This window comes from Sinohyriopsis cumingii, chromosome 9 (genome assembly GCF_028554795.1).
Source record: "Sinohyriopsis cumingii isolate HCF-2022 chromosome 9, ASM2855479v2, whole genome shotgun sequence".
Classification (NCBI taxonomy): domain Eukaryota; kingdom Metazoa; phylum Mollusca; class Bivalvia; order Unionida; family Unionidae; genus Sinohyriopsis; species Sinohyriopsis cumingii.
Genome location: NC_142969.1, coordinates 21,179,195 through 21,205,806, shown reverse-complemented (window position 1 = coordinate 21,205,806; position 26,612 = coordinate 21,179,195). Strand labels below are relative to the sequence as shown.

Sequence of the window (26,612 nt, the reverse complement as noted above, 5' to 3'; positions counted from 1 at the left end):
ATGGCTGTACATGCAGGGGTGCCAGAGAAACTAAGATAAATCAAAAACATAATGACAAGCTTGAAAAATAGATCACGATGACCTCCATTTGCCCGTGACGAGCTGTCCTCTCAATGCTAAAACATGTATCAAGTTTTATGACTACACAAAAGAGTGCCAGAAATTAATTTAAATGCAAACAATTTGATGACAACACCACCAACTTGACGAAAGTGATAAAATCGCCCCCCCCCCCCCGCCATAATCTTCAGGTAAGACAAACATGACAAATAATACATGATTAACTTACTAGGCACAGTCATGCGTGAAAGACTTCTATCTCAAGGACTTTTAATATATCAATGGTAATTGTTTGTAAAATCTAAAGAATTTTCTTTTTAAAATTGATATTTATACAGACAAATTAATCTAGACTGATCCCCAATGCAGAGGTTAATATACATTTTATTGCACTATTTTAACCACACTATCTAAACCCTGAAATATATGGAAGACTATGCCACTAATTCTCAACAAATTAATAGCTGAATGAGTATTTAAAAAACTACACACAATGAAGATCAAAGATTCCTCTACAAAACTTCATAAAAATGGTATGTTGGTGAGTGAGTTGTTTGGTATGAATAATTATTGAGATCATATCAGTATTCCATGAAAGAAAGCCATACAGGACTGATTGATAGCAGGCAATATAGTCAATCACGATTTCCAAAGGTCTTGCATATCTTTTGCTGGCTTCATCATTTTCTTTCACAGAATTGATACTGAATTTAATAAAATGGTGTCAGAATTTAATTTTTCATTATTGCATAAAATTTTGTATAATTAAATACAGAGTTAAAAGATATGCCTTATTGGGTAACATTAGTGCTCAAATCAAGGAAGAAGCATAAGGGTACTTCAATTGTGGTGGCAAGAATGAAAATTATTCAATTTAATATAGCAAATAATGATATGAAAGTTGACTGAAAGTGCATTTACATCATGGTTTGTAAAAGGAAAAGTCTGGTTCACTGTTGTAAAGTATCAAGTCTGGCTCACTGTTGTCAACCACTAAGTATGGTTTACTGTTGTTAACATACCTGCCAACCCTAACAAGACTTTCTTAGCAAGGCAATTGATTGCTTTTTGTAAGATGGACCAGTTTTCAGCAAGGTGTATCAAAATATCATATACTTCTATTTACAAGTTGGAATAAATGCATTTGAAAGTCCAGAGGTTTGATTCAAGACTGAAGCTGTGCCAATAACAATGTGTTCAACTCAAATTTTTGTGAGGAATACTTGAACCTTAATTACCTGTAGTACAGTTTCACAAACTGCAATTCCAAACCATAAGGAGCTCAATGGCTTCTTGACATCTTATGATAAAAATTCATGTCGGTCAGTGACGGCAATCATCTTTCCCACCATTAGACATACTTAAATCAACACATGATAACTACTAAACAACTTTTGTCCTTCCTAAATTTTTCACCAAGAACCTGAATATTCCCTGTAATTCTTCTTTTGGAAATGTTTATTATCCCTTTCATCCCATCATGTTGCTTGTTTAATGCCATTTTTAAAAAGAAGCAACAGCTTGATCATGCAGATAATTTGCATCATAAAATAAATGCAGTTTAAAGCATCTGAGGTACTCTGTTAAAGCTAGTCTGGTTCCCCAACCAATTACACTGAACCAAATATGAAACCCAGATCCAAATCAAACACATACAAGCCAGTATCCAGATTGCACTGCAAACAACTGTACTTCCATAATTTGTGCTTTTAGTCCATAAGTCCATATATTAAGGGTCATTTTCATAAGATTTAAGGCAAAATTAAAAGGGTAAGCATGTCTGTATTATATTATCAGTCCAGTCTGGTTTATTGTAATAAACAATCAAGTGTCATGTAGCATCATCAGTGATGAGTAGCATGCCAGTAAATTATATTCACATCAGTCAAGAATAACACCATCAAATACAAATTGGCATTAACAAAGAGTCTCTTTGTAAAGTTTTAACAATGGGTTTAAAAAAGGTGATGAATGTATGTATTTTGAACAGTGTTTATATTTCAGTTTTGGAACTGGTTTATTATCACCCGTAAAGTGGAGCAGGTATGGGGCTTAATAAGGTTAAATCTGAAGCAAATTGTCGGACTGTAACAAACTGATGTCAAAACTACTCAGTGCAGCTTACACAAACTTCCCTAAGGTCACAAACAGTTAGCATTTATATTTTTCTTCTTTATACAAGTACTATAAATGCAACCATTTCTTTCACATCTTTTCCTGACCAAACCTATGTCTGAACTCTTGAACTCATGAAAGGTTAAATGGTAAAATAAGGAATTTATTTTGTTCAATTAAAGCAAGCATGATGCTAGTAGGAAACTTTAACAATGAACCAAACTAGCCCACTGAGTTGAGAAGGGTTGTATTAAACTAGCCCTTAAGTTGAGAAGGATTGTAGCCCATTGAGTTGAAAAGAGTTATATTAAACTGGCCTATTGATTTGAGAAGGGTTGTATTAAACCAGCTCATTGAATTGAAAAGGGTTGTTTTAAACTGGCTCACTGAGTTGAGAGGGGTTATATTAAACTGGCCCACTGTCTTGGGAAGGGTTTATTAAACTAGCCCATTGATCTGAGAAAGGTTGTATTAAACCAGTCCACTGAGTTGAGGGTTCTATTAAACTGGCCCACTGAGTTGAGAAGGGCTGTATTAAACTAGCTCACTGAGTTGAGAAGGGTTATATTAAACTGGCCCATTGATTTGAGAAGGGCTGTATTAAACTGACCCATTGAGTTGAGAAGGGCTGTATTAAACTGGCCCATTGAGTTGAGAAGGGTTGTATCAGCTCATTGAATTGAGAAGGGTTGGATTAAACTGACCCATTGAGTTGAGAAGGATTGTATTAAACTAGCCCTCTGAGTTGAGAAGGATTGTATTAAACTAGCCCACTGAGTTGAGAAGGGTTGTATCAGCTCATTGAATTGAGAAGGGTTGGATTAAACTGGTCAATTGATTTGAGAAGGGTTGTATTAAACCAGCTCATTGAATTGAAAAGGGTTGTTTTAAACTAGTCCACTGAGTTGAGAGGGGTAAACTGGCCCACTCACTTGAGAAGGGTTGTATTAAACTAGCTCACTGAGTTAAGAAGGGTTGTATTAAACTAGCTCACTGAGTTAAGAAGGGTTGTATTAAACTAGCCCATTGATTTGAGAAGGGTTGTATTAAACTAGCTCACTGAGTTAAGAAGGGTTGTATTAAACTAGCCCATTGATTTGAGAAGGGTTGTATTAAACTAGCTCACTGAGTTAAGAAGGGTTGTATTAAACTAGCCCATTGATTTGAGAAGGGTTGTATTAAACTAGCTCACTGAGTTAAGAAGGGTTGTATTAAACTAGCTCACTGAGTTAAGAAGGGTTGTATTAAACTAGCTCACTGAGTTAAGAAGGGTTGTATTAAACTAGCCCATTGATTTGAGCAAGGTTGTATTAAGCTAGCTCACTGAGTTAAGAAGGGTTGTATTAAACTAGCTCACTGAGTTAAGAAGGGTTGTATTAAACTAGCCCATTGATTTGAGAAGGGTTGTATTAAACTAGCTCACTGAGTTAAGAAGGGTTGTATTAAACTAGCCCATTGATTTGAGAAGGGTTGTATTAAACTAGCTCACTGAGTTAAGAAGGGTTGTATTAAACTAGCTCACTGAGTTAAGAAGGGTTGTATTAAACTAGCCCATTGATTTGAGAAGGGTTGTATTAAACTAGCTCACTGAGTTAAGAAGGGTTGTATTAAACTAGCTCACTGAGTTAAGAAGGGTTGTATTAAACTAGCTCACTGAGTTAAGAAGGGTTGTATTAAACAAGCTCACTGAGTTAAGAAGGGTTGTATTAAACTAGCTCACTGGGTTAAGAAGGGTTGTATTAAACTAGCTCACTGAGTTAAGAAGGGTTGTATTAAACTAGCCCATTGATTTGAGAAGGGTTGTATTAAACTAGCTCACTGATTTCAGAAGGGTTGTATTAAACTAGCTCACTGAGTTCAGAAGGGTTGTATTAAACTAGCTCACTGAGTTCAGAAGGGTTGTATTAAACTAGCCCATTGATTTGAGAAGGGTTGTATTAAACTAGCTCACTGAGTTAAGAAGGGTTGTATTAAACTAGCTCACTGAGTTAAGAAGGGTTGTATTAAACTAGCTCACTGAGTTGAGAAGGGTTGTATTAAACTAGTCCATTGATTTGAGAAGTGTTATATTAAACCAGCCCAATGAGTTGAGAAGGACTGCATATTAATCTAGCCCACTGATTTCAGAAGGGTTGCATTAAACTAGCCCAGTGAGTTGAGATGGGTTGCATTAAACTAGTCCACTGAATTGAGAAGGGTTGAAGGAAGGACAGAATACTAGTGAGGTAGAAGCAAATGTTTGTCACTGAGTGGACATAATGCATACACAGTGATATAACAGCTGAAATTATATATATTCTGCAAGTTGACCTACCAGTCCTTGACTTTGGACTGCTGGAATTCGAATGACCATCTACAAAACATACCAGAATTGGTCAGATTATAACAGAGATGAGTTTCCAAAATGAAACGAAAATTTGTGAATGATGCTGTATCCCTGATGAAAACAGTACCTTTTGGACTGAGATTACAGCTATATATATGGTTGCAAGGGTTTGACTGTTTTGAATTTTTAGGGTAACAGATAAGAGAAATCCCTATGCTAGGTCATACCATACAGACTCACTTATGAGTCCAACTGCAAACTGCACAGGTGCAGATCTGCTGTTACATAAAATGCCATCAGTTCTGCGTTTGTGCAGTTAATTAGGTGTAATTAGCAGAACAAACAGAATAGATCCTGATATTCTGGTAAAATATGCTATAGCAGATCAGGATATTTGTGGTCTGCAGTTTGATTTGACTTCCAAGTGAGTATATATGGTACTGGTCATGATGCCTACAATTTGAGTAATTGGAGCTATCAAATACTATAGGCTGTACTGTATATAGTAATTGCTGTGTTCCTCAGACAAGTATATATTAATTGCTGTGTTCCTCAGACAAGTATACAGTAATTGCTGTGTTCCTCAGACAAATATGTAGTAATTGCTGTGTTCCTCAGACAAGTATAGTTTCTATGCATATTTTTCATTTACCATCAAGCAGGAATATTCAGAGATGGGGAAATTTGAGTAATGTAGCAATCTCAACCGTGAGATGTTGATACCATAACAAGTTCAACTCCTTAGATATTAAAATCTATCTTAATATCCCAAACTCCACCCTTAGTTACAAAGTAATAACCCCATGCTTCATAATAATCCCACCTCCACCCTTAGTTACAAAGTAAGAACCCCATGCTTCATAATAATCCCACCTCCACCCTTAGTTACAAAGTAATAACTCCATGCTTTATAATAATCCCACATCCACCCTTAGTTACAAAGTAATAACCCCATGCTTCATAATAATCCCACATCCACTCCTAGTCACAAAGTAATAACACCATGCTACATAATAATCGCACCTCCACCCTTAGTTACAAAGTAATAACCCCATGCATCATAATAATCCCACCTCCACACCTAGTTACAAAGTAATAACCCCATGCTTCATAATAATCCCACCTCCACCCTTAGTTACAAAGTAATAACTCCATGCTTCATAATAATCCAACCTCCACTCCTAGTTACAAAGTAATAACCTTGTGCTTCATAATAATTCCACCTCCACCCTTAGTTACAAAGTAATAACCCCATGCTTCACAATAATCCCACCTCCACCCTTAGTTACAAAGTAATAACCCCGTGCTTCATAATAATCCCACCTCCACCCTAAGTTACAAAGTAATAACCCTGTGCTTCATAATAATCCCACCTCCACCCTCAGTTACAAAGCTTTATAAAGTCCATGCTTGATAAGTCCACACCCACCCCTAGTTATAAAGTAATATAAAGTCCATGATTGATATTAAGTTCACCACCAAGTTACAAACCAATATAAAGTCAATGCTTGATAATAAGTCCACCCTCAACCCCTATTTACAATGGAATAAGTCTATGATTGATAATAAGTTCACACCCATCCTTTTGTTACAAAGCATTATAAAGTCCATGCTTGATAAGTCCACACCCATCCTTTAGTTACAAAGCAATATAAAGTCCATGCTTGATCATAATCCCAAACCCATACCTAATTATAAAGCAATCAAGGCTAATAAGTCCACACCCACTCCCTAGCCACAAAGGAAAATAAAGTCCATGCTTAATAAAAAGTCCAACACCACCTCCTAGTTAGAAAGTGATATAAAGTTCATGATTGATTTTAAGTCCACCCCATCTCCTTGGTTTACAAAATTGGGACAAATGTTTACTAAGGATACTAGTCTTGTGTCTTATAATAAGGCTACACAATTGATCTGTCAAATTATTTACTGTCTGGAGAAACACAGCAATTTCTTTAATCATATATTACATCTTTTCTGTTCTTTATTAATACATAGAATTGTTTCTGTTCTTTAACAATACATAGGTAGGATCTTTTATATTTTTTAACAGTACAATAGATATTTTATGTTTTTTAACAATACACAGGATCTTTTCTATCGTCTAACAATACATAGGATCTTTTCTATTGTCTAACAATACACAGGATCTTTTCTATTGTCTAACAATACACAGGATCTTTTCTATAGTCTAACAATACACAGGATCTTTTCTGTTGTCTAACAATACACAGGATCTTTTTTATTGTCTAACAATACACAGGATCTTTTCTATTGTCCAACAATACACAGGATCTTTTTTATTGTCTAACAATACACAGGATCTTTTCTACTGTCTAACAATACACAGGATCTTTTAAGTTCTTCAACAATATATAGGATCTTTTTTGTTCTTTAATAATACATGGGATCTTTTTTCTTTTACAATACACAGGATCTTTTCTGTTCTTTAACAATATATAGGACTTTTCTTGTTCTTTAACAATATAGAGGACTTTTATTGTTCTTTAACAATACATAGGATCTTTTCTTGTTCTTTAACAATACATAGGATCTTTTCTTGTTCTTTAAAAATATAAAGGAATTTTCTTGTTCTTTAACAATACATAGGACTTTTCTTGTTCTTTAACAATACATAGGATCTTTTCTTGTTCTTTAACAATACATAGGACTTTTCTTGTTCTTTAACAATACATATGATCTTTAACAACATAGATGATCTTTTCTGTTCTGTTATTAAATTAAGAAAGCAAAGAAATTAATTTAAATTTCAAAATTTTATAGAGCCTAAAATTTACAGAATTTAATAAAACTTTTGAAAATTTGGGAAATTTTCTTCACTGTCTTCAAATTCATTATAATAGTTAAAAATATCCATATTGTCAAACAATAATTTGGAGAAATATTGTTACAGATATGATATTTGATGTGATATCCACACATGATTTAATAAGCATACATGCATCGCTCTTACTGGTCAAAACTAGCACAACAAGTACCCCTTAATAAGTGCAAATTTCTTGACCTCATCATGCCTTTTGTGAGGGAAATTGGGTGCTAAAACCCATCTTTAGAACATCCTAATTTTCTTGGAAATTCCCACTCTTCATGGCATATGATGAATTTTATCGATTTCCAAAAATAAAAATTGCTTATTTAAAAATACTATCGTTTATAGCAACTTCCTGTGTTATCCAGATTTAGACCTCGGTTAATGGGAATTTAAACTCTCTTAATGGAAACTGAACTAAACCCCAACCTAGATAGACTGCAAAAAAAATTTAAAAGTAAGCTTAATGCAACAAAGACAAGTAAATTATGACACATTTTGACATAAAAAATAAACTGTTTAACAAAGGAGAATAAAATATGATACATTTAGACATGTAAAACAATCTTCTCAACATAGGTTTATATCATGATGGAAAAGAAAAGAATGTAATAAATTGTTTTCTTAGTAGTGATAAGGAAAACATCAGACATTATTGCTATATCTGATCAACAGTACCATGCCACAATGTTCTTAAATTAAATGCCACTCCAAAGACACTATTATTTGCAGGGTAACAATTTTCACAGATATTATGGTTGCAATAAACCATACATTTTACAAAAGAGACTTATCTTCCCTTAAGTTCTGAACCAAACAGAAATGTAATTTTATTTGATAAAACTATGAAGATTCATATTCAAAACACCCCGATGTCTACTAAATGCCAATGATTGACATCCACAAAATAAATGAATTTACAATATTTATTAAATGAATGCTCAAGATTCAGTGTCTATTACTATACTAATAATGATGGCCAAACATTCAGTTTCAATTACTACTGAATGCAAAAAAAACCAGTAACTATCACCATGGTAACAATAAATCTTAAAGATCCAGTACAAATCGCCATGGTAACAATAAATATTCTAAGCTGAACGGAGCAGAGGGAAAAACAACAGAATACAATGTCTCACCTGTGCTGGTCATTCAATTGATGAAGTTTGTTGTTTATGCTGGCGCAATAGGAATTATTAACACATCAAGGAATGAAATTTAGACTCCTGGTAATATTATCATGTATATTGTGACTCAAAATAAATCTAACTTTCAAAACTGGCATCACTGCCATCAGGTAAGTGATCCCTGTGCCTCACGATACTTATACTGTTGGGACAAACTAAATGTTCCAAGATCAAAATACAAACTCACCGTAGTAGTCCCAGGGTCCTTTCGCTAATGCAAGCATTAATAAACAATTCTGTATACTTAATATGAAATAAACATCTGAAAAATATTACACTATGTTCTGAAAAATACACAGAATTATACTGTGTATCAAAAGTTTTTAGTGGTTTAGCACTTTCAGGTTGACATTGTAAAAACAAACACCATCAAAAGTTACCACCTTACATGTTGTTGTCTTTCTAGATCCACAAAACATAACAAGACCAACCAAATCCTGTTCTTTAAGAAAGTCACCAACTTTTATTACCTCAAAAGATGCATGCTGTATCATACATTTTCCATTCATCACAGAAATATTTATATGCCACGTACTCTTCTTTGTTTCCTGCTTCTGATTCCACCTCTTTAATTTACTGGCTGATTACTGCATTCTAATTACACCTCTTTAATTTAATGGCTGATTACTGCATTCTGATTACACCTCTTTAATATACTGGCTGATTACTGCATTCTAATTACACCTCTTTAATTTACTGGCTGATTACTGCATTCTAATTACACCTCTTTAATTTACTGGCTGATTACTGCATTCTGATTACACCTCTTTAATTTACTGGCTGATTACTGCATTCTGATTACACCTCTTTAATTTACTGGCTGATTACTGCATTCTAATTACACCTCTTTAATTTACTGGCTGATTACTGCATTCTGATTACACCTCTTTAATTTACTGGCTGATTACTGCATTCTAATTACACCTCTTTAATATACTGGCTGATTACTGCATTCTGATTACACCTCTTTAATTTACTGGCTGATTACTGCATTCTGATTACACCTCTTTAATTTACTGGCTGATTACTGCATTCTAATTACACATCTTTAATTTACTGGCTGATTACTGCATTCTAATTACACCTCTTTAATATACTGGCTGATTACTGCATTCTGATTACACCTCTTTAATTTACTGGCTGATTACTGCATTCTGATTACACCTCTTTAATTTACTGGCTGATTACTGCATTCTGATTACACCTCTTTAATTTACTGGCTGATTACTGCATTCTGATTACACCTCTTTAATTTACTGGCTGATTACTGCATTCTGATTACACCTCTTTAATTTACTGGCTGATTACTGCATTCTGATTACACCTCTTTAATTTACTGGCTGATTACTGCATTCTAATTACACCTCTTTAATTTACTGGCTGATTACTGCATTCTAATTACACCTCTTTAATTTAATGGCTGATTACTGCATTCTGATTACACCTCTTTAATATACTGGCTGATTACTGCATTCTGATTACACCTCTTTAATTTACTGGCTGATTACTGCATTCTGATTACACCTCTTTAATTTACTGGCTGATTACTGCATTCTGATTACACCTCTTTAATTTACTGGCTGATTACTGCATTCTAATTACACCTCTTTAATTTACTGGCTGATTACTGCATTCTAATTACACCTCTTTAATTTAATGGCTGATTACTGCATTCTGATTACACCTCTTTAATATACTGGCTGATTACTGCATTCTGATTACACCTCTTTAATTTACTGGCTGATTACTGCATTCTAATTACACCTCTTTAATTTAATGGCTGATTACTGCATTCTGATTACACCTCTTTAATATACTGGCTGATTACTGCATTCTGATTACACCTCTTTAATTTACTGGCTGATTACTGCATTCTGATTACACCTCTTTAATTTACTGGCTGATTACTGCATTCTAATTACACCTCTTTAATTTACTGGCTGATTACTGCATTCTAATTACACCTCTTTAATTTAATGGCTGATTACTGCATTCTGATTACACCTCTTTAATATACTGGCTGATTACTGCATTCTGATTACACCTCTTTAATTTACTGGCTGATTACTGCATTCTGATTACACCTCTTTAATTTAATGGCTGATTACTGCATTCTGATTACACCTCTTTAATTTACTGGCTGATTACTGCATTCTGATTACACCTCTTTAATTTACTGGCTAATTACTGCATTCTGATTACACCTCTTTAATTTACTGGCTGATTACTGCATTCTGATTACACCTCTTTAATTTACTGGCTGATTACTGCATTCTAGGTTCTATATCTGTAAAGGCTTTTATTAATGGCAATAAACACTTTTGTATTTTGATACATGAATGATCAGCAAAACTACAATACTCCATTTTATAAAATGTAATTTAAGAAGTTTATCAAAGGACACTCTACACATAATGGCTTGTATTTCTTATTGCAATTACAAATTAATAATTTTTTATTCCATCCCTATCATTACAACAGCTATGTCTTCTTTAATGCATTCCAGCTCCTATATGAAGAAATTAAGGAAGTTGAAAGTTAAAACAAAAAAATGGGCTATATTTATGCCAAATCTGAAATGAAAAGAACTAAGTTACATAAGGTACTGAAAAAATCAATTGGAAAAAAAGAACACTTTTATTAAACGATTTAAAAAAAACAGAATTCAAAACAGGATTAGGAATTTGATATTTAATGCAGATGAAGTATCTTCCTCTTCTGGAACTGACAGAGGATTGCATCTACCTTTTCTTAAATTTATAGAGGAATGCTTGTGGAAGATTGTATTTGCCTTTTTGAGAACTGAGAAGTTAATGTTTACAACAGAAGCAAAACAATTTAACACAAATATAAATTAAATCTATCATGTACACACCTTGATTACACAAATATAAATTAAATCTATCACATGCACACCTTGATTACACAAGCACCATTTACTAATCTGAGTTTTTCATCTGGATTAAAAACACAATTCCAAAAAAAAAAACAAGAAAACAATCTTTTTCAAGCATATCGTGGCTAAATAAGAGATTTAAATTATCCAAACAAGTATCATGTTCCCAGTGAGTTATACTCAATACTGAAATGACAACAAAAAAAATCAGGAACAAATTGTGAGAATTCTATGACTGTTCACTCAAAAATCTTATGTCAGAAACGAAAATGAAGACAAAAGGATATGTGAAAGATCATTCAATTCTGCATATAGGAAAAGAATTGTATGTGATATTTTCTTTCCTGCACTAAAGATACAAAACAGGACTAGATCAAATGTTCTGCAGAACAGGCCCTGTCAGATGGTTACATATGTTTTGGACTCAAGTTCAGCATGACACTATAAGTGCTGAGTTACACATACGTCCTACTGTAAACAATTCTATTGATGGTGTGACAAAATACCAAAAGTCACATTTATTAAAATTAGAAGTCTAAGTAAGATATTTCAATTTTCATCCCAGTTTGTGTTTTAGTATATATATATATATATATATATATATATATATATATATATATATATATATATATATATATATATATGAATCAAAGTCCACATTCAATGAAGTGATAGGAAAAAAGTGATATCAATATGTCAATCCAATACAAGAAACCATTCAATAAAAACAAAACTCCATGGAATTAAAAAACTCTTTTGCATCCTGTATAAAATGCAGACATTATACCATGCCTTCACAATCCATTAACAACATTTAGCAAGCTGATCACATGCTAACACTAGCCCACAGAGATATGTAGTTGTACTCATAAGCTAAATAGTTCCACTTTCAAAAATACAATATTTTCTTAAAATGCATACTACGATAAAGACTTCGATATTCAATATGAAAAGGAAATATATAAAATCATCAAATGTTTCTACAACAAAGGATGAAAATTTACAAGTTACACTAAGTAAGCATGAAGCAGCACATACTATACTAAAAATACTTACAAAAGTTGACTAAGATAAATCTCAGTCTAATCAAAGCTATATGATAGAAAACTACTCACTATGTTTATGTCCACCTATTTGGATGGAATCAAAAGAATTAGCTGCTTACAGTTTTGCTCTTGAAGATTTTACAAATGTAAAGCTTGGTGATGTAAAATCATTGTCCAGGTTATGTATTTACCCAGGTAAAACACAGAGTTAGGCTTGGTGATGTACAATCATTGTCTATGTAACATTTTACCCAGGTAAAACACAGTGTAAGGTCTGGTGATGTAAAATCAATGTCCAGGTTACGTATTTACCCAGGTAAAACACAGGGTAAGACTTGGTGATGTACAATCATTGTCTATGTAACATTTTACCCAGGTAAAACAGTGTAAGGTCTGGTGATGTAATATCAATGTCCAGGTTACGTATTTACCCAGGTAAAACACAGAGTTAGGCTTGGTGATGTACAATCATTGTCTATGTAACATTTTACCCAGGTAAAACACAGTGTAAGGTCTGGTGATGTAAAATCAATGTCCAGGTTACGTATTTACCCAGGTAAAACACAGGGTAAGGCTTGGTGATGTACAATCATTGTCTATGTAACATTTTACCCAGGTAAAACACAGTGTAAGGTCTGGTGATGTAAAATCAATGTCCAGGTTACGTATTTACCCAGGTAAAACACAGGGTAAGGCTTGGTGATGTACAATCATTGTCTATGTAACATTTTACCCAGGTAAAACACAGTGTAAGGTCTGGTGATGTAAAATCAATGTCCAGGTTACGTATTTACCCAGGTAAAACACAGGGTAAGGCATGGTGATGTACAATCATTGTCTATGTAACATTTTACACAGGTAAAACACAGAGTAAAATATGAATAACATTCATCTAGACCTTATGTTACATAAAGACTCTCAAATTCCCATTGCCCATTGCAAGTTCATTCTGACATGGGCAAGTAAAAATCCTGATGCAGAAAGCCCACTGGGAAAGAAGAAACCTGATATATGCAACATTGTTTAACAAAGAAAGTAAAAATTTAAACAAACAAGGAAAATTATGAATTTCAATTTCCTGAAATATCAAAAACTTTTGAATCTCTTCACATAGTGCACGTACCAATCAGGAAAATCATTTGAACAATGAACCACATATGCCCTGATCTGCTGAAGCACTATGCGTTATTGTGTACCTGACTTCTGATCAATCATAAGGAGACGTACATGCCCAGTTCATAGCTCATTAAAAGACTCCTACTGAATGTACCACATGGTTTAGCACTCTCAATGTTTATACTACATAAGCTGGCACCCTTTTGGACCCAATGGTCAAGTACTTTAAAATTTGATACAACTTAGGCTAAAATTTGTTTCCATGGTAACATATAGATACTGAAAGCTGAAAAGAATAGAGGAACCTTGCAATAAAGTGGTAGTTTGGGTCCATAACAGCTGACCAAGTTATGTTGTGAACAGCACTACAGCAAGAATAATTACAAATTCAATGAATACATTATGCACTCAACTGTGGAAAAGAAAAATGATGAAAATATTATGACTGCATATAAAAGTATGTATGTTATCATATTGATATAACCTTTTGCTGCGAGCTGTATAAATTAAACCAACAAGATGAGTGCTGATCTACTTTGAAATCCATATTCTAATCCATAGAGAGACAGCAATGTTGTCATGTTGATATAATCTTATGCCATATCAATTATACCAACAAGACGAGTCTGTTGATCTACTTTGAAATCCATATTCTAATCCATACAGAGACAGTAATGTTATCATGTTGATATAATCTTATGCAGTACTACCAGTACAATATGAAATGTCAGATCTGACGGCAGATTATGTAATGACAAATCCACAACCACTTTATGTGATGACCAGTACAATATGAAATGTCAGATCTGCCAGCACATAATGTAATGACAAATTCACAACCACTGTATGTGATGACCAGTACTACCAGAGCACACACTAACAGCTCTGTGATTACATCATGCTACAGCAGATCTTCCATCACATGATATGGCAACAGATCTACCAGTGCATTGTGTAATAACAGATCTGTCAGTATATTATGTGATGGCACAGCTGCAATTACATTGTATTAACAGATCTAATAGTACATTATGTGCTGCCAGATCTGCCAGTATATTATGCAACAGTTCTACCAGTACATTATGTAATATAAGATCTGCCAGCACGCTATGTAACAGATCTGACACTATATGCCACAATACATTTACCAAGACAACAAGTGACAACACACCTGCTGGCACATTATGTGATCAGAGATCCACCAGCAGAATATATAATCACATTATATTACACACTGCAGGTTTGACAGTATATAATGTGATGATACATCATTTGATGACAAAATCTCCCAGCACATTATGCATTAACTAATTTGCTAGCACATTATACAATGAGAGATTCCCCAGTATACTGTGCAATATAAACTCAACCAGTGCATTATACCACATCACATTACTTGATGACAGATCTGCCATTATATTATGTGGTGACAGATCTGTGAGTGCATCATGCACTCACTGATCTGCCATGATAATAAGCAATAAATGATCTGTCAGTACATCAGTGGTGACAGGTTGGTTAGTAAATTATGTAACAACAGATCTGCCAATGCACTGTACAGTGAGAGATCTGCCAATGCATTATGCAGTGAGAGATCTGCCAATGCATTATCATTAAAACTCCATTATAAGATACAAACCAGACCCAGAGGAATCATCAGAACTCCATTACAAGATACAAACCAGACCCAGAGGAATCATTAGAACTCCATTACAAGATACAAACCAGACCCAGAGAGATCATCAGAACTCCATTACAAGATACAAACCAGACCCAGAGGAATCATTAGAAGTCCATTACAAGATACAAACCAGACCCAGAGGAATCATTAGAACTCCATTACAAGATACAAACCAGACCCCAAGGAATCATTACAAATCTATTTCAAGATGCAAACCAGACCGAGAGAGATCATTACAATTCCATTTCAAGATGCAAACCAGACCTACAGAGATCATTATAACTCCATTTCAAGATGCAAACCAGACCCAAAAGGACCATTACAACTCCATTACAAGATACAAACAAGACAAAGAAGGATCATTACAACTCCATTACAGGACACTCCTGCTTCTTTTGGTTTCACATGAGTCAACACATTTAAGGACGTAGATTAAAACTTATGAATATGACACAATTTCAATGAAAAAGTTGATAACAGTGCCCAATGTAATCAACATTCACTAGTATTAGAATGGTGTACTGAATATATATCCAATGTGCCGAGGAAGTATGCAACAGAGGGACTTGCTTAGGAGAGCATGTGCCATTTGAAAGTAATGTTGAATATACCTTAGATAAAAGATTAAAAGGATTCAGTTTTACTACTAGATTTTTATCCTATTATACACTCACTGCAACTAGAATGGCAATGGGTTGAAAACTTTGGAATTACAGTCAGAATAAAATTTGTTTTGAATTTGTGAATAAACCCTCAAATGTCGGTTGTAACTACTAGTCTTACATATGCTTCATATCAATAGCCTACAATGTACCCACATTTAAAGTTTAATTTATATTTGTGTCATGACATTATAGTTAAAACTGGACATGGCAGATGGACAGGCACATCAGAATGCTCAAAAATGGATGGATACACATATGGTGTGATAAAGCGACTAATAATCCTATTTATTCCCATCTTCTAAAAATTAATGAAAGCAAATATTTAGTTGTAATAAGATATGTGTACTGACCATCCTTCTCCTGTGGCTCCAACCCCACAGTCTGTGTCTCTTTGCTGTATGCAACACTTTCTCTTGGGGGAATGCTTGTCTCTGCTACCTTTACCACTGTTAACTTGGCACGCAGCTTGGAGCTGAATAGTAAAGCGGTCATTTACCATACCAGATGATGCACAATTCATCCAACTTCAAACAAATTAGACCCAAATCACAAAAACTAAAAATGTGATAATACCCAACAGAGTGCCAAAAATTACAAAACATATCAAACTTAACCAAGGTGTGATGCATTTATGGATTTATGGCCAATGGTAGCACTACAAAACTCCTGCCATTATCATAGTGTGGAATAAAAACAAACCCTAATCTATGCAAGGTTAAATGTACTGAAGCTTGTTCGTAGAGTTTTCAATCCACATAGTTTGCCAAGTGTGAAGAACATGCCGATTCATATAATATTTGAAATCAGTATATAAAATCTTCCATTTGGAAATGGGTGACAGCTGGGGAGATTTGGTAGCTTTTTCTGCCCTTGTTAAGGTACAGCATAATAATACAAACCTAGATTTATCATCGCATACAGCAATGATAGATATGGGTCTAAGTTGTTCAAAAGGCTACCTACACCTACCACATTCACATATGTATGTACTAGTGTTTAGTAGCTTCACAGCACAACAATGGCTATGGTGCCAATTAAAAGCAAAGTTCTAATAATGTAAAAATGAAGAATCATACAAAATCATAAGGATAAATCTTGCCCCCAAAATGTAAACATTAGCAAGACAGAATATCGATAGTAAAAATATCAAAATTCTGTACAAAGTATATAAAAATAAAACATAAAGATAGAACATGCAAAATCATTAAAAGATAGTTATGTGTATATATAATGAGTGTATAATTTTTGTTCATGATTGTAACTTGTAAGGTCATTTTGTAAACAACATAGCTCCATGATTGTTGGTTGCAAGTTAAGATAATTTGGGTAAGCATGTTTATGTGGCTTTTTGACCTTCAAAGTTTCTGCAAGTGATCTTGTTGGTGAGTTACATGTAATAATGACCCTTATCCTGTTTTCTCATTGTGTCTTAGTTTTTTATATAAAGCTAGTGACAAACAGCATTATTTATTCCTATCCTAACATTTATAGCTAAATCAGTCTTTAATTTGTGTTCAATTATTATTTATTTCATATATTTGTTGGAATTACAAAACATTCATTGATTTAAAGATAAAATCCCTATTTTGGGATTATTGTGAATTGACTTAAAGACTTCCTTGATAAGATCACTGTGATACTTCAAGACTGTAGACACATCATGTTTGAAACAACTGGCACATTCAAGAGAGATCACTGTGATACATCAACACTGTAGACACATCATGTTTGAAACAACTGGCACATTCAAGAGAGATCACTGTGATACATCAACACCGTAGACACATCATGTCTGAAACAACTGGCACATTCAAGATTGGAAACCATCAGTGGAATTCATTTGGAACACTCTGTACTTTGACTTTTGATAGAACTTTTATGATTATTTAGGATTTAAATTTATAATAATATAAGTACTTTTTTAAATTTTCACTTCACAATGAGAATGCAAGTGTTGAAAAAAGAAAGTATATTTTAGATGGGCGTACACATGGGTGAATTTAGATAGGTATGTTGGACTGGAGCCAGTAAACAAAATGTAGCATACTGAATAGATTTTGTATTTGATTCTGGACCAAACAGGTAGCCGGTGAAGGTTTCAGAACATTGAGGATGTGTGCTCAGTTCTTCATACTCTAAGGGAAATAAATTATTTGTTGACTTTTACTAAACCTGTTGGCTTTGCTCTGTTCTGTTACTTTGTTTAAGACCACAGAGTCGTAACAATATATCATCAAACTCTGCTATACAAACCATATTCCAACAAAACTTCAGATGCATTAGTGTGGTAATGTGACAACATGCCATGTTAAGTGTCTTTAAAATCATCACATTGTGCATAAACTTTGATATTTATGGGGTTTTTTGTTCACCACAATGCTTTAATCATCAAACAAGAGAAGGGGGTAGTGTATACAAGACTGTAAGCTACTCATTAACTGGTACAAATTAAAGGAATTTAAACCATGTGTTTTGCTGACCAACAGTAGTATCTACTCTTTTCATGATCATATTTACCTGTCAGCTACAAAGAACCTTCAAAATTAGTTGATCAGGTTTCATGAGATTCATTTGTGTATTCAGTATTTATGACATGTTCATGCACTGTACCCTCATTGTTATATCTCTTCCATTTCTAGCTGTTACTATTCAACAGCAAGGAGGATAAGATACCATAAAATAATTATTTTATTTACGATTTGATGGAAAAATTACAAAAGTGGCATTGTTTAAAAAAAAAAGTTTATGACTACAGGACAACTATTGTTTAATGGATGATAACAGAAAATTTCCTCTATACAAGGCTTCCTGCCTGGCAGCTGGCAAAACTGATTTGCTCCAAGCCTGACTGATTTGCATATGACTTATACTGTGACGTTGTTAATCAACAGTGGAAGATCAGCTGTTTGAGAGGAGTACTGGACTTCCAGTGGGTGTCTTCAAAGGTTAGCTGGTGAATCCTGCAATAATTCTTTTGAACTCAGAATTTATTTATGAGAAGAAAAACTAGGAAAATAAAAAAAATTACATATTTATCCTTCTGGAGAATTTATATGTACTTTCAACGAGTTTTTCATTGATTGCAAGACTGCAATCTATGTGATTTTAATCTTTTCTCAGTGAGACATATATTTGGTGAGTTTATTCTTATCTTGTTTCTGTAGAAGTTTATCATTTTATTTTAAGCTATGAAAATTGAATGCATAGGGTTATTTATCTGAAATTCACTCTAAGATTGAAATATCTGATTCAGTGATAACTGTTATTGAGTCAATTTGTTATGCAATATTAGTGTTATTGTTTTGTTTGATAATACAAATTCTTGGATAAATGAAATTCCAAAGTAACGCAAGGTCAAGTCCCTTGTTGAGATTGGTACTATGTGATGTGTTTCTACATGATCTTGGATCCTTGATATTAGAAAGAATAACAAATCTGTATCAGCTGTATTATTATTGTTTACTGATACATGTGTAATGAATTTATTCTGAATAAATCAGTGCAACAAAGATATTGTCTTTTTAGACTGCAAAACAAAATGAGTGTGGAGGGTTAAAATTATCTCCACCTTAGTCATTACAGTACATCATTATTAAGTTTTAACACTGAATTCACATAAAAATGCATCTTTTCAACAGTATCAAATCAAAATATCATGATATCACAACTAGTTTGGTTTCTGTGAGCACATGAATGCTTTTAGTGAATATTGTTTATGGTCATGAGATGTTACTAGTCCAACCAAAGTTTGTTACTTAGTTTTGATAGGACTGCTATATATAGCCATCAATGAGGTTTCAAAGCAATATGAAGGACAAAAGATCAACACTTTTGTTTCTATTAGCAAGTACGACCATGTCTGGATTAATTAATTCTTAGTAATGGTACAAAAACACACACAAGTATCAAGTTGCATAACTGTAGCTATATTACCCTGGTTTGCTGGGATGTTGGACAGCGCTGATTTCATGACCCTCCCGAGGGCTGACAACCCTTTTAATCTCATTGGACTCCACAAATGGGGCATCAACTGTAATACATAGTGAATACATTTAGTTATTAAGAAAAATCCTATCAAAATTGCAGTTAATATTCCAATTAATATTTGAGAAACAAAAAAATCAAAATATCACATCATGACGTCAAAAAGCTAAATATTCCAAACATTACTGTTTATAAATTGTGTTACCAGAAGCCATTTTTTTAGCTTGTTTTAACAATCTCTATGTAAAGTGGTTAAATCTAACATTGATGTTCATTACAAACAAGACTCAAGTATAACTTATCAAAAATTGATGTTCATTACAAACAAGACTCAAGTATAACTTTTTAAAAACTTTACTTAAAAACAAAAATCATTATGAACATGGCAAAATATATGAACAAACTGAAAATATGAAGGTCATATAAATATGATGGTCATGTAAGTCAGCAATTTAAACTGTGGCAATAAACCACTATAAGGTTGAAAGCAACATCAAGTTTTAAAAACCTGTAAAATCTCTTCTGCTTTTTAAATTATTGATAAAATAAATTTTATTCACTAAATTAATCAAGATTAAATTGTGCACAGAATCTTGATGTATTATTTTGCAACAAGAGGTACTGCCAAAACAAATCCATATGTCAAGCTGGATGGATGGATGGATGGATGAAGAAGTAAAGTGACCACTATGTTGTGCCTTGTGCAACGTATTTCACATTCAAAGCAATGTATTTAAAGGTATTAAATTTCATGTAAACATTTATCTGATGGAGGAATTAAAGGTATTAAGTTCATGAATACATGAAATTTACCTTTGGTGGAATAAAAGGTATTAAGTTCACGTATGCAAGAATTTACCTCATGGAGGAACTAAAGGTATTAAGTTCATCTATACATTAATTTACCTGCTGGAAGAATTCAAGATATTAGGTTTATGTATACATGTTTTTACCTAATGGAGGGATTAAAGGTATTAAGGTTATGTATACATGCATTTACCTGATGGAGGGATTAAACGTATTAAGTTCATGTATACATGCATTTACCTGATGGAGGAATCCCAAGATCTCTTAGAAGCTCTTCTGTTTCAACCCTCAGGTCTTGGCTGGGAGCTTGTTTACTTTTACTGATTAATTCATCTGTCTGCATTAAAGGCAAAAATACAAACATAAACAAAAAGTCTCTCTACCATCTATAAATCATTCTGACCAACTACATTCTTCCATCATTTTGTTAAGAAATTTCTTAAATTCAATCTTATCATTTATTATCATTCAAGAAACATTACATGTGTGTATCACACACTGGTGTGTGTGTGTGTGTGTGTGTGTGTGTGTGTGTGTGTGTGATTTGGATTTTTAATGTAGCTTTAAAAAATTTCAGTCATATTGCTATGACGTCTGCAGTGTGGCAGTTTATAGTGGTGTCTAGCACTGAGGCATCATGCCACAGACATGTAGCATGATGTCCCACCCTGTCACATTGTCCTGACACCAGGTCAACCAGTCCTAACACTAACCTCTTAACGCTGAGTGCCAAGCGAGGCAGCTGTTAGTACCATTTTTGTAAGTCTCTGGTATGACTTGGCTGGGGATCAAACCCATGACCTCCTGCATCCAAGGCTGATGCCACAACCACTATATATCTGCATAAGATCCAGATAACTGTGCCTATGAACTGTTTACAATGACCAATAATAATAAAAAACAATAATGATTATCATGCAAATTAGAAGAACTATTGGTTGCCATTGAGTTTAATTTCTACATTCTTTATAACAATGACATAGCTCTTGTTTGTCCATCTGAGTGAGACTGAATTTTGTCAATCCAAGGAAGGTATTATTCCAAGCACCAAGCTAGACATCAGACACATTCTTATGCTAAGCTATTGTCACATCCAATCTGTCAGTTCTAGCACTCTTCTGAATCTCATTACAATCTTCACCAGTTTGCCGTTTAGCCCCAAAATACTTATCCAAATTTGCAAATAGCATTCTGTCTAACTCTCAACATGTTTTGATTCTGAGGTCATATGCACTGCTTTTTCCGCTACATATTGGAAATGAACACAATAATGAAAGTTAAAGTTGTTTATTTGATGTACTCTTATAAATGACCACATGTACATCTATGGGTCTTCCTGCCTCTGAATTCAATCACTGTAAATATCAGTACATCCTCCCACCCAGCCACCAGTCAAAACCTTTGAACTTGCTGCCCAGCTATTGCATCATTTTCATCTGATGTACTCTTATAATTGCAACATGTACATCAGGGAGTCTTTCTGCCACTGAATTCTGTCATTGTAAATATCAGCAAATTTTACCACCCAGCCACCAAAGTCTTTGATCATGCTGCCCAGCTGTTGCATCATGTTATTTCGATGTACTCTTATAATGGACATGTACATCAAGGGGTCTTTCAGCCACTGAATTCTGCCATTGTAAAAATCAGCACAGCTAATTGATCAACACATTTTCCCACTAAGCAGGTGGCTGAAGCAGGACTGGCAAGTCTAAGAATTTTGCCGTCCACTTATTACATGTGTACAGAGGACTCCCGCTTAAGTGATTTTCTGCATCCCAGATACAAACTGGCATCCAAATAGGCATGATTAAGTGTTTCCTAGACCTCTGAATACACATATTCAGACTTCAGGATCAGTGGAAAAAGTCCTGGCCATGAGTTCAGCATGATGAATAAAAGGTCAGTTAAGTTTTGTTCAGCATGTACTGCATATGCTGAGTCAGCAAATCATTCCACTTCCTTATTCAATGGCAAGTCCTCATTTAAAATGGACTCAGTGATAATACATGAAGCAAGCAAAGAGCATATTATCTGCATCTTATTGTCAGAATGGAAAAAAATAAACACCTCCATCTTCAAGACCATGACTGCACAAGTCTTTACAATGCTGTGTGCAGATCAGAAGAAAGGCTTAAATGCCTTAACAACACCTCTAATAGGGTGATTAAAGCTGGAAAACCTTTCTATGATTTTGTTCTAGTTTATAACATTCAGCAAAGAAATGGTCTTGATTTCGGACAAAATTACATCTTCAGTCATAGCTGTACCTCTTCTCTCAACTCCCCAAAGGAACCAATAAAATGTAGTTGTCTGAATTTTCAGTTTGCAACTTATTTTGTTACATTTTCCAGTCATTTGTTAATGCACTGTGGTAAAAACTGGTATCTCAGATTCATTTGTTGGATCAGTCCATGGCTTATGCAGACCTGGACAGTGAGTCAATAGTGAAATTGTCAGGTCCTGTTGTGCGAACACTGCCAAGGGTATGAGTCTAATGTGTTATTCATTCAAGCATATGTTAACAACTTGTTCATAAAAATTATTATATTTATTACCAGCCAGAATATCCAGTGCCACAGCATCAAATGGATCACTGCCAGTGTCTTGCTAAGAGGTTATGTGTAATGAACCTCATGTTTACTAAATTCTAGGTCTGAAGAGACCATGGAAATCTGTCATAAAAACTAGCAGATATATTCACTGCAATAAATGATGCATGCAGCAATATTATGAAAGAACCAATTAATTAGAAATGTATTATGTATCTTGCTGAAGCTATTGGGATAGCAGATGAATCATCCCTGCAAGTCTTTGGAAAGTACATGATCTCCATTCCTATTCAATTAATAAAGACATGAAATGCTATCCTTGATCACAGACAGTGCAATATATCAATGATATACAATTATGGGTTTGATTTTATGTTCTGTTAAAAATAATATTTTAAAAGTCTTCTAAATATTTTTAAGGCACAATACATCTTAGTTAAATTTTAACCGATGCCAACTGACCTTACTGCCCTCTACCCACCTGTCCACCAGAACTAAGAAATGATCATCAAATGTTTGCAGTAATTGTTATAAAACATACAACTTCATGGATTTTTCATATGCATGTATATTATTTAACTCATTGTGGAGTGTACTACAAAATGTAAGTTGTCAATATACAAGTGTATTTCAGACTAGTTATCTTCATTTAATCAAAATTTCCACTTATTTCTCTGTGTAAATCCTAGCCACTGATGACAGGTGATCTCTTAAAAATTTCACTTGTATGCAAAATTTTGATTTTTTTTCAGCCCCACCCCCACTTATCTAAACATCTGCTTATGTCAACAACATTACCTTGGTCCCGAGGATGTTGAGATAAACGGATTGTACTGTATTATGAAAATGGCGACATGTTTTTAAAACTTGCGATAAAATATTGAGGTTGGCATTTTTGGGGGTGACAATGTTTTTAAAGCCAGTGCCATCCCTGAAAACATCAAAATAGATTTGCTCATACAAATATGGATGCCGTGTTATTATAGAAACTACCATTTCATTTAAAATTAAAATAAGATTCTAACTGAACTCAGTGAAAATAATAGGTTCAGGGTTCTCAGGGACCCAAACTTCCTGGCCAAATATGCAACCAATTCTCAAAGAATGCACCATGTCTCCCTGGAATACATGTCCATGAAGCAACAAATTTTCCAAAAGAACCGTCACCCTTTTTTATTTTCATCAGCCGTATCTGATTTATGGAACAGCTTAAATCTAGACTTAAACAAAGAACCATGAATTCATTGTTACTAATTAACACTTAACCCTTACCACTATCATTGTCTTGTGAAAATTACTGCCCCTCTGATGGTTTCTCTAACTTAATTTTAAAAAGTGGTTGTTCTATTAATGTGTATACAAGTACCTGTGATTGTTCGGAAAATAAATGATTTCCTGTTTTGTTGTAATGGTAATTAAATTAAATTGGTGACAACAAAATGAAAATCACGAAACTTATCAAAGCTCAGAGTTTGGGCAATATTGTGAAATTATCAACATGTCATAATGATAACAACTCATATTTATGTACATAACAGCAAACACTTTTAAAAGAGTGCAGAAAATTATGTAGGCTCATAAAAATTATTTGGCAAAATTTCTTTTCATTTTTGGGGAAATGGACTCAAGATGAAAATCACACCAACAATTAAAAAAATGGACAAATGTTCACTGACTGATGATATTTGAGTATCATAGTACCTAATGCCATTGCAAATTCATCTTAATAACAGTTCACAGTCTCAAGCCCTTTACATACCATATATGTGCCAAGATTATTTCATCTTTTCTATGTAGCCCTTGTTATATCCCACCTTTATTCCTTAGGACCAACAGTTAAGGCATTTAACACATTTTACTAATTAGCATTTATTTTTAGTTATTTTTTTGGCACATATGTCACTTGTTATACTTTTCATTCCATCTTTGTTTCATTTTATGATGGCAATTTACATTTATATATAAGGTAGATTGTAATGCTAGGTATTTACCCATGGAAGTTTCTTTCTTGTAAATGGAGTTCATACTTTACTTTACAAAGAAAAACACACACACCATTCTAAATGATTATACTTAAAATAACAACTATTTGTTAATGATTTATTGTTGTGATTTATATTTATTTTTAGTATTGTTGTAGGGGGAACAAAATTAAAAATTTATATTATAATGTTTAAACTTAAAGACACTATTTACTTGCATATATTTTCTTTTTAAAGTGATATTATAAATGGCTAAGAATTCAATCCTGATATATATTACAAGAATGATTATATACTTTATGATTCTCGCTTCTATCCTTTCAAAATTGAGGAACTCCCAAAATTATGACAGAAACTCTCAAAAATTGGGTGTGGACTTCTGAGTTCCATAAGCGATGAGTCCTGGGCTCATCATCCTGAAACTCTGCCGAGAGCCCTGTAGGCTACACTCAATGTCAATATTTTAAACTTTATACATGAAAATATAAAAAAAAAGATTATGTTGATGCAGGAGAAGCTCTCTCTCTCTCTCTTTCTACATATCTCTCTGTACAATGACTGCTGTCAAATCGCGGATGACTCATCATAAGCTTACAGTCTGTGTGCGATCGATATTTTGATAATTTATGCAAACATGAATGTATGCACATTATCGCTGTCTTAAGACAGATTTACTAAAAGGCAAAATGCAGCGTTTTTCACTATTTTTATGTTAATATTTCTAAATCTGAAAAACTCGACAAATTCCACGCTTGACATTTGACATCAGCTGCAAATTCATTGATTGCTGACTCTTCAAACAGTTGTACTTGTTTTACCTCTTTTGATTTACGCATTTTATCCTTCTCCTGTCGCTCCTTACGCATCTGCTCGAGCTTTTGCTTCTTTCTCTCTAATTCTGCCTTTCTATCTGACATTTTGTAAGATATGGGCAGAGACTGAGAAACCCGGTGATTTCAACAAAATTTTATCAGACAACCGTCATAAATTATAAGAGAAAATACGAAGATATTCCGAATGCGGACACTTCCGGAAGGAAAATTACTCATCAGTACGCGAGGTTCAGTAACAGTCATGTTCAAAACATGCAACTTTTAGAATTAAGCATTTTTTAAAATTTTATTTTATATTAAATCCATTCATATGATCAAAACCATGAAAGTACATTGCTTATTTGACTTCTACAAACTGTTCACTTTTGTCTCTCTACATAATTATAGCAACAAATAATAGATCATAATAATAGACTGTATATACGCCAAAGAGGATAAATGCTTAAGCATTCGTCACTGTATGACAGTTTATAAAGTTTGCATAATTTATTATGTATATTAATATAACCATAGCTGCTATTTAAAACAACAT

The 26,612-nt window shown here is 33.7% G+C and overlaps 1 protein-coding gene across 8 annotated transcripts in view; it reads right to left on the bottom strand.

Annotated features, from left to right (window-relative positions):
• The window catches only part of LOC149791364 (cytoplasmic dynein 1 intermediate chain 1-like), a 96,445-nt gene extending 70,197 nt beyond the window's left edge, over nt 1–26,248 (bottom strand). For 3 of the 8 annotated variants that reach the window (XM_089969913.1, XM_089969915.1, XM_089969919.1), the window contains exons 1-6: nt 26,066–26,248; nt 20,954–21,050; nt 19,856–19,952; nt 16,273–16,394; nt 8,706–8,729; nt 4,490–4,528 (exon numbers count right to left, since the gene is read on the bottom strand). In XM_089969913.1, the coding sequence (XP_089826039.1) occupies nt 4,490–4,528; nt 8,706–8,729; nt 16,273–16,394; nt 19,856–19,952; nt 20,954–21,050; nt 26,066–26,164 (478 nt within the window). In that variant the 5' untranslated portion in view covers nt 26,165–26,248. Of the gene's footprint in view, nt 1–4,489; nt 4,529–8,705; nt 8,730–12,529; nt 12,545–16,272; nt 16,395–19,855; nt 19,953–20,953; nt 21,051–26,065 lie in introns of all 8 variants that reach the window. The other 5 variants (XM_089969914.1, XM_089969918.1, XM_089969917.1 and 2 more) reach the window with 3 other exon arrangements.
• Nucleotides 26,249–26,612: the final 364 nt, after the last annotated feature.